Source organism: Myotis davidii, unplaced genomic scaffold (assembly GCF_000327345.1).
Source record: "Myotis davidii unplaced genomic scaffold, ASM32734v1 scaffold1754, whole genome shotgun sequence".
NCBI lineage: Eukaryota > Metazoa > Chordata > Mammalia > Chiroptera > Vespertilionidae > Myotis > Myotis davidii.
Genome location: NW_006285993.1, coordinates 129,277 through 138,825, shown reverse-complemented (window position 1 = coordinate 138,825; position 9,549 = coordinate 129,277). Strand labels below are relative to the sequence as shown.

Genomic DNA, 9,549 nt, shown 5'->3' with positions numbered 1-9,549 from the left:
GAGCAATCGAACTCCCTGTCGGTTGAACTCCGAGGGGACACTTTGCATATTAGGCTTTTATATATATAGATGCCCCTCATCAAAGAGGCCTTCCCTGAACACTCCCTGAAGCTGCCTCCCCGCATCTTTTACAGCCTCACTCTACTGTCAGTGCTGAGAGGACAGGGCCTGGGCCCTTCCGTACCATCACCTAGCGCTGGCACATCTGGGCCACTGCTGGTGCTCCGTAAAGCTGCTGAGAAAACCCCCTCTTACAGGCACGGGAGCAGCGGGGGCACAGAGGGACGATGGCACTTGCCTGACTCACAGGTAGTGGATGGCAGTGCGGGAGCTTGAGCCCAGGCAGGCTGGCTCCAGAGCCTGCGCTCAGGCCCTTATCTATTAGCATGGCCACTGGCCAACACCACCCACACCGTGAGTACCACTTGGCCACGAAGCCACCTCCGTATGCCCTTGGACAGACTCAGCATGGGAAAGGGCACTGTAACACCTGGGTCAAAGGGGACAGGTTTTTGTCCCTTGATCTACACGTCTGCCCTGCCCTCTCCAGGGTCAGTGAACACACCATGTACTTAGCTCCTGGCACCCTTGGCAATGCTGGATATTGTACAAAAGCTTGTTTAACAATTTCACAGCTAAAAGTGACTGCCTGTTTTTTAAAACCAAGATGAGTTTGAACATTTCCCCACACTTTTTTATAGATGTTTCCTCTTTGTGAACAGACTTGCACAGAGGTCTGTGTGTCGGCACTGGGCTTTGAAGCTGTCTCAGTAAACCATCCTTTGCCACGTGCACTTAAACACCAGCAGGGACATGTGCAAGGATCCACAGGCAGGGCTGACCAGTCACCTGATCAGAGGACAGCTAACTGTGCTATCGCCCCCAAACTCAGCAGCACAGGGACAGAGGCGGCCAGGAAAGTGGGTGGTACTTCACCCAGCTGACCAAGAGGCTGAAAGAGGTGGGCTAGCCGGCTGCCCTCTCGCCCACACAATCCCTGAGCTGTTTCTCTTAGGAACGACGAAGCTGCACCCTCCTCTCCCAAAAGGACATGGCTTCTGCAGGAATCGGAAGAAGAAATTGAGAAAATAGATGGAGGTGTTCTATTTCCAAGTCAATGGAGATGCTATTTTCAGCCAGAGAGGTGACTTGTCCCTTCTAGAAAAACAGGGCTGTTGCGTTGTGTTAGGTGTGGTCGCGGACAATGCCACCAAGATACCTTTAAGCGGGGCTGCTCCGGGGCCGGACCTTGGGCAGGCCTTTTTCCAGGGGGAAGGTGCGCCTGGAGGACGGCAACGACTTTAATGAGGATGTCATCGAAGATGGCCGCTCCCATCAGCAGGCCCATGTCACAGACTCTGAGGGCTGCGGCCACGGTGGCCGAGTCCCCAGGCGCTTCACACAGACACATGGCTTTCAGGAGGCAGCCGAAGGCATACACCCGACGCCAGTCTTTGTCCACGTCCTGCCACAGCCCGGTATTGAGTTTCTCCCAGGAGTAGTCAAGGACCGCCTCGCTCGTCTGCAGACACTCGCTCCTTCTGCCCCCGTAGAAGAGGTCGGTGGCTTGCTGCAGCAGCACCACCACACTCCCCTCCACGCTCGCACCGAGGTCCAACCGCAGCTCTTCTTTAGTGCGGGGCAGGAGCGCCCGGAGGGCCTCCCAGAGAGCCCCGGGCCCCGCCAGCGCGTCTCGGTTGCTGTCTTCTGCCGTCAGGCCCACCGCCAGCTCAGGCTGAGTGCTGGTGGAGGAAGAAGTAAGTTACAGCAAACACCATGAGGGGCACTTAAATCCATACAATTCTCTTTTTATAAAATAAAACTGTGATGACTCCAGTGGCCAACAGGTCAACCACTGAGATTTAGAAAATATATACAGAGAGAGGGCGACCACATACAGACTTGGTCCCCGGTAGGTTCCTACAGCTTCCTACACTTGTCCTTTTAACACACATCTCATGTGCCAGTGCGAGGGTCCTTCGACAATGGGCTTCTCTGCTGGGCATAAACTCGGAGGGCAGGGCCCCATCTGTCTGGGTCACCACTGTATCTCCAGGGCCTGGCACAATACCAGGCCTGCAGTGGGCACAGGATAAATATCTGTTCAGGAAGAATATTTACTCCTTTTCTCTTGCAAACCTATCCCACCTTTAGTGACCCCCTGCAGGGGCCCGCCAAGGCTTGTGGGCAGTGTTTCCTGTTCCAACAGCCCTGGAGCGTCTTTGATAGCAGCTGCCACATGCAGCACTAATACCTGCTCACACGTCTCTCTCTAATACCAGCTTGTGAGCTCTTCCAGGGCAAACACATCTCGCTCTACATTTCCCTGGGACCTGTAAGCCGCCCGGCTCACAGCGGGCACTCCACGGAGGCTGCTGAATAAGCGAGTCCTTAACTTCTCAGGAAGGAACCTGATGACAGGGCACCATTTGAAATTGAGGTCCTCAGGACTGACTTGGTTTCAAATCCTCGCTCTGGAAATCCCATCCCTTTCTATACTCAGAGACCGAGGCTTTCCCTTGGATAATCAGGACCCGCCCCCTGCCCCCAGGCATCAGAAGGCAGCAGCCGGGCCTGCGAATGGGGTCCCAGTCCCGGCCTCGGTCAGGCTGAACATGACATCTTGACCTACGTTATGGTTCAGCTCCTACTTCTCCGCGGGGACTCGTTCCCGCGAGACGGGGCACACGGACCGGAAAAGACCTCAAAGTTCTCAAGATCTAAGAAAAGATTCATTTCCCTCACCTCACCTTCTCATCATGGGCACCCAGCACAACCGGAACCCCTAACCCACGGTGTCCGGTGCCTTTGCGGGAATAATCTATAGCCAAGTTCCTGCTTTTGGGCATTAGCGCCCGTCTCCTGGATGGCGTCCTTCATCAATAAGACAGCCCGTATTTCTCCACTTCAGCCCCCGTGTCTAGCGTTTGGCTCTTTCTGTCGCCGTGACCCCAGCCCTCGCCCCCCTGGACGGCCCCCCCTAAGCATGGTGACTTACCGGTCTTTGCATCCTGAGGGGCAACGCGATGCTGATGCTGAGTTAGCTCCTGCCGAGTGGCCGAGTGGGAAAGCCCGGTCCTGCAGGCGCCCAGCGCGCGGGCCCCACCTGCTCCCTTGGGCGCGGCACCTGCCCACACCCTCCCTCCTCCCCCAGGCCTCACAGCCTTTCCCTCCCGGCGCTGCCCCCGGGATTGGGGTTCATCTCTGGCGGGCCATTCGGAGCCCCACGGTTCAAACGTTCCCAGTCCGCCGAGCTCCAGGCCGAAGACAACGCCGATTGGTCCGGCAGCTACGAGTAAGAAACAAAAGACTGCGCAGGCGCACTAGAGTCAAACCAAGGCGACACAAGAACTGCGCAGGCGCAGAACATCCTGGCTTGCAAGCATGCGCAAAATTCTGAACTAAAATCACTGTCCAAGCGCAGGGCCTTTCTCCTACCCGCGGTTGCTCTGGAGAGTTGCTACCCCCCGCATTCTCAGAGCGCATGCGTTGGTTCTGTTGCGTCTCTGACGAGCCTTCCAAGGCGCGTGCGCGAACCTATCCTCTCTGGATTGGTTCCTTAATCCAACGCCTGCGCAATTCTCCCCTCCTCGTGTCGGGGACTCGTTCCTATTGGTCCGTACCGCCCCCGCCCCCGAAACGTCAGAGGTTCGCCCGAGGAAAGTCGACTCTCACAGCTCGTCCGGTCGGAGGGAGTCCCTGGAGGAGCGGTGGGTGCCGCGGCCCGTCCGGGTTAAAGGCCTGCGGTCGGGGGCCGCGCATGGCTGGGCTGCTTCAGTTTTTCTCCCACGTGGGTCCTGCCTGCGGTTCCTCTGCGATGACAGCTTCACAGCCATCATGTTTATCCAATCTTTACAACTAAGGTTCTTAGCTTTCCGTTTCACAGCAGGGTAGCCCGAGCTCGGTGACATAAAGTGGCAAACCCTGTCCTTTGGAAAGTGACCGATGCTGACTTTGAGCTCCGGGTGCTGCACCCGCGGCCGGTGGGAGTGGGGACCGGGTTTCAGTGCGCGGCCGGTGCCCCTCCTCCCGCCAGGCCACCTGATGCTGAGCGGGGGCGCCCCTGGGGGTGTGGTTTTGGGGAACCAGGGACGCAAGCCGTTGCAGCCTTGGACAGAGGCAGTAAGTTCTACTGATACTTAGTGTGGACTTCGAGTAGAAAAGAGAAGCGGATCCTATATGGTGTTAGAAAATTACCCATGGCAGCTGAAAAAGGTGATGAAGCGGGCTTGGTTCAGGGGTCGACCGCAATGGGGAGGGCGACGGGACACAGCAAGTGCAGATCTGTCACCAAGAGCAGGGCGGGTCCGCGGATGGAAATATTACAGAGGAAACCCGGGGCAAGGGCGATTCTGCTAAATCGACTTCACAGGATTCTTGCCGGAAGGCCAGGGTCATAGCCATCAAGGTTGAGGGAGGAGGAATTCGATGATAGACTAAGGGCGGGGAGTGTTACTAAACGGACCCAGCAGGATTCTTGCTAAAACTAAACAGAAGACCCTGACCCATATTATGTCAAGGAGAATCTTTGCCGCTGGTCACCAGGGATGTGTCCGATATTGTCTGGGCCCGTCGGACTCCTCAACATTGTGTGATTCTCCCAACAGCCCGGTGAGGTGGAGATTATCATGTCTTACTTACAGATGGAGACAGGCTTGACGAAGGCCAATGCAGCAGGCAGTGGGCTCCAGCTACTGTACTAGCCCCGAGGAAAACACAGCAAACCCAACCCCTGCTCTCAAGGGTTTCACAGGTAAATACGATTAACAAATGTTAATGGCGCATTTACTACACACCTGGCACTTAATATTAAAGTCATAGGTAATGCCCTCGGCCGGGGGTGGGCAACCCCTGGCACGCGTGCCAAACATGACACGCCAGTAACTTTTGTTGGCACGTGAAACCCTCTCTTATAATCTTCCATTTACAATTTTTTTCTTAATATCGACTTTTTTATTTTTCAGGTAAATTCAGTGTAGGTGCATCTTAGATAAATAAATAATTTTACATAACAAGTTATTTTAAAGACCATAGATCAGTGATGCAGCAGCAGAAGTCCCACTGATAATATCAAATGGAGTCATAAAGTTTCCTGTCGGACTATCAGTGTACATGTATACATAAAAAAAAATGTATTTTTCATCATCATATACTGTGTTTTTGTCGCTCAAATGAATTTTATTATTTCTTCAAGGTTCTTCACATACGTACACCTTAAGAGATATCAAGTAGGCGTAACATGTTCTCAAAAAATTAAGGTTGGCATGCAGAAGAATTTTGAGTCAGAGATTTTGCTGGTTTTGGCACGCACTCACAAAAAGATTGCCCACCTCTGCCCTAGGAGGTTTGGCTCAGTGGATTGAGCATTGGCCTGTGGATGGAAGGGTCCCAGGTTCGATTCTGGTCAAAGGCAGATGCTCTGGGGTTGTGGGCTCAATCCCCAGTAGGGGGCGTGCAAAAGGCAGCTGCTCCATGATTCTCATTGATGTTTCTATCTCTCCCTCTCCCTTCCTCTTTGAAATCAATAAAAATATATTAAAAAATAATAAAATAAAATCATAGGTAACTATTATAATTTTCATCCCCAGTTGAGTAGTGACAACGTTGAATTTTATTTGAGCCCTGTGCTCCTGGAAGACAGTGATGGTAAAAGGAATTTCCCTCACCCTTCACCCTTTTGTGTTCCAGAAAACAGCTCACTGCAAATAATCACCCTTCCCTGTGACTTAGTAAGTCAGAGATGCTCCCCCTGCTTTCACCTATGAAAAGGCCAATCACAGACTCCAATTCCCATTCTTTGTCTCATCAGTGATTAGCCCAACTGCTTGTCCCTGCTAATCAATTGGAGCAAAATGCTTGTTAACAAAACTTTGCCTAAATTCTCTCCTTCCAAGCCCCTGAGCTTTGGATCACCCTCAGCCTGAGCCTGCAGACGGCCCCTCCTGAGGTAAGGCTGGCCTCGGAGCACTGTCTCCTCATGCCACCCTTCCCTCCCACTTCCAGTCCTTTCTAGCCTTGTTGTCCTCTCCCTATGAAAGCATCTTGAGCCCGAAGCCTTAAGACACTTGCAGGCCTTGGTCACAGCATTCTCTATTGCAGCAGTCCCCATCCCCCTTGCAATCATCCTTTCAAACAAGTCTCCCTTTACTAAGTCCAGTTTTATTTTCTACTTGGCAGTGGGTGGCAGAGACTAGTAGGGTGGGCCCTTGGCTTCTATAACCCCAGACAGGCCCCATAGGAGGGGCCAAACTCAGAACCCCTGATTCTCTTCCACAATGACCAGCAGTGAGTTAGGGTGCTGCCCGCCAGGCAGAAACACACCTCTGCCAGCTTGTTTGTGTTTTCAGAACTGGCTTGTTGGAGTGTGTTACAGGTGCAGATGAAGTGTGTTCATACAAGAGAAGAGCCACAACCTTTCACCAGGGCCTTCACTCCCTGTAGTGTCATTGCCACCTACCCCCCGCCCCCCACTTCCCACGCCCCCATTCCCAGCAGCCTTGGAATTGGCCATTAGCTGACAGATACTTTTGAGTGTTACAAAAGTGGTGGCATTACTATGCACTACCTCATCTTCAACATGTTTCTAAATACTGAGACAACATTACATTTCTCATGCATCATTTATACCACTTCTACATCCAGAAAGGAAGTGAGGCTGATTATCTATACATTAGAAGAAGAGGCAAGCGGCAAAAAGTTAGTGATTTGATTTTTATAAAATTTAAGAAAGATATAGTAATGAGATCCCTACTATATGATATCTAAAATAATTTAAAAAATAAAAATATGAATTTATTTTTGTGATTTTTCTAACTCAGAAATTTTGTTTGCTCAGAAAGCTTATTGCATTTAACATATTTGTTAAACCCGTAATAAAATTGTAGTTTTTGCTTAAATCGCGCCCCCCTGAATTTTAGAATAGTTTTAGATTTACAGAAAATTTGTCAAGATAACAGAGTTCCAATATACCCCCCCCCCCCCCTCAGTTTCCCTGTCATCTTAGGTCAGTGTGGTACCTTTGTCACAATTAATGAGCCAAGGCCGATAGACCCTTATAACTAAAGCCCATGCTTTATTCGGAGCTCCTTCGCTTGTGCCTGATGTCCCTTTCTGTCCTGGGGTCCATCCAGGACCACATAGTTGTCTTGTCTCCTGCATGCCCCGTGGCTATGACAGCTTCTCCCGCTTCCCTGTTGACGACCTTGACAGTGATGAGGAGTAGTGAGGCATTTTGTAGAAGGTCCCACACTGGGATCTTTCTGGTGTTTTCCTCATGATTAGGCTGGGATTGTGGGGCTGGGGGGAGAAGACCCCAGAGGGAAAGTGCCCTATCATCAGGTCATATCTGGGGCATGGACCACCAGCACAACTGGTCGCTTGACGCCAGCCTTGATCACATAGCTGAGGTGGTTGGGAGGTTCCCCTTTTCCGTGCTGGATTTCTTAGGAAGCACGTCACTCATGCACAGTTCATGCTTCAGGAGCGGGGAGGTAGGCCCCCTCCCTGAGGGCAGGAATCCACATGAATTATGTGAACTTCTGCACAGGGCATTTGCCCGTTCTACCTATTTATTTATGCAGTCATGATTTATATCAGTATTCATGCTTATTTATTTTTTACTTTGGATTGTGGTCCAGTAGTACATTATGTATTTTGTTGCTTGAATTGGTCCAGCTTTGGCCGTTGGGAGTTCTTTCCGGTTGGCTCCATGGCCCTTTCCTTCTCCCATTGTGTGTGCGTGTGCGCGTGCGTGTGCATGTGTGTGCATGTGTGCGTGTGTGTGCATGTGTGGTACTGGAAAATAAGACCTGGGCACCAGGCGCGGTTTGCTGCTGGTGTGTCACCTTTTTAAAATAAGCCCGGAAGTCATGGATTTCACCTCTGCTGCACTCACAGGCCCACTCAGAATCAAGGCGAACACAGCCTCGTCCCCTTGGAGGCCTGTCATTGTCACACGTGAGAGCTAATGAGATGGGATATATCGGCGTCATCATTGGAAAATACCATCTGTCACATCAGTGGTGCTGTTGTGCACCAAGGGCTCGTATGTCACTTACAACACCTTTCCTCCCTGTCTGGTTTCTGTTTGGCTGCAAAGAAAGTCTTTCTGAAGTTCGGCTATCTTTCCTTCCCCACCTCCCAGTTTGGTTCTTCTTGGAGATGGTCAGTTGATGCAGGGGCACATGACCAACACGAAGACACACTGGGCATCAGTTCTCTGCAGTGCTTTTGTTGGCCCCAGTCTCAGCTGGTTTAGAAATGTCGTTAACATGTGTAACACTTGCTAATTGCTTTCCTTTCTTAGCGTTCTGCTCAGAGCTGGCTTGCAGCACATCCTTGGAGGTAGAATGTATATTGTTTTGTTGTTGTTTTATTGCTGGAGCCATTGCCTTCACAGCAGAGATGTTTGCTGCTATCAGAAGGCAGTGCACCCATACGTCCCATTCCCCTCGCAGTGAGGCCGGGCCATGTGACTGTTCGTGGCCAATGGGCTGTGTGTGGAGGATTTAAAATCGTGAGTGCTGGCCGGCGTGGCTCAGTGGTTGAGCGGTGACCTATGAACCAGGAGGCCACAGTTTGATGCCTGGGTTGCTGGGCTTGATCCCCAGTGTGGGGTGTGCAAGAGACAGCCGATCGATGATTCTCCCTCATCATTGATGTTTCTCTCCCTCTCTCTCTCTCTCCCTCCCTCCCTCCCTCCTTCTCTGAAATTAATAAAACTATATTAAAATAAATAAAATCAGGACAGCCACCCTCCAGGTGTTGTCTCCTGTTCTGAGCGGTATGCCCTCCCCCGGCCTGAGGCTGTCACTGCCTGGGGCCCTCTGCCAGCCCACAGTGCACAAGCAGCGCTCGTCGTGTTAAACCTTTGAACTCCTGAACTGTTGCCGCTGCCTTGCCTAAGCTTTCCTGACTAACACACCTTTCAAATAGGGTGAGTGATACTGGATTTTCATGTGCAGAATGATGCAAAATTTACTAATACAAGGTGAGTTGGTTCAAAGAAAACCAGATGAATAATTTGCGAGGTGATACTCAGACATGGGAATGGGAAACTCCTCAGGGCAGGGACTCGAATGACTGACATTGGGGGCATTACTGTGTTCTCACTGTGTTCCCTGCGTGGGAACTCGGGCCTTTATTGGACTTGCCCAGAGCATAAATCTCTGTTCATTCCCCTGTGTTCCCTGTATGTCCCGAGGTTTAAACAACAATCACCAAAATCTCTTCATTAAAGCTCATTAGTCAAGGATTACATGAAAAGATCTGAATTTTCTATTTGATTTTAGAGCCAAATAGCTTGCCTTTGCCTGTCGGGTTCCCCAGACACTAATCCAGAGTGTGAGCCTGGTGAGAGAGAACTTTCAAGTCCCTCTGTGCCTGGGGTGCTACTCAAAGGCACCTGACTCAAGATGAGAGACCACCGGGCGTGGGAGCCACGAGGGGAGGGTGGGGCGTCGTTCCCGTCAACACCCGCAAAGCCGGGTGTGTGCCGATTCGTGAGCAATTGGGTTTTGGCACAGTGCTTTGCCTGCTGGAAACTGCTAA

At 51.5% G+C, this 9,549-nt stretch overlaps 1 protein-coding gene across 1 annotated transcript in view; it reads right to left on the bottom strand.

Moving 5' to 3' along the window:
* LOC102752152 overlaps positions 1–9,549 on the bottom strand; it is a 72,854-nt gene that overhangs the window by 13,528 nt on the left and 49,777 nt on the right. The window contains exons 8-9 of the mRNA XM_015559672.1: positions 2,999–3,194; positions 1,220–1,742 (exon numbers count right to left, since the gene is read on the bottom strand). Coding sequence (XP_015415158.1) covers positions 1,220–1,742; positions 2,999–3,194 — 719 coding nt within the window. The remainder of the gene's footprint in view (positions 1–1,219; positions 1,743–2,998; positions 3,195–9,549) is intronic.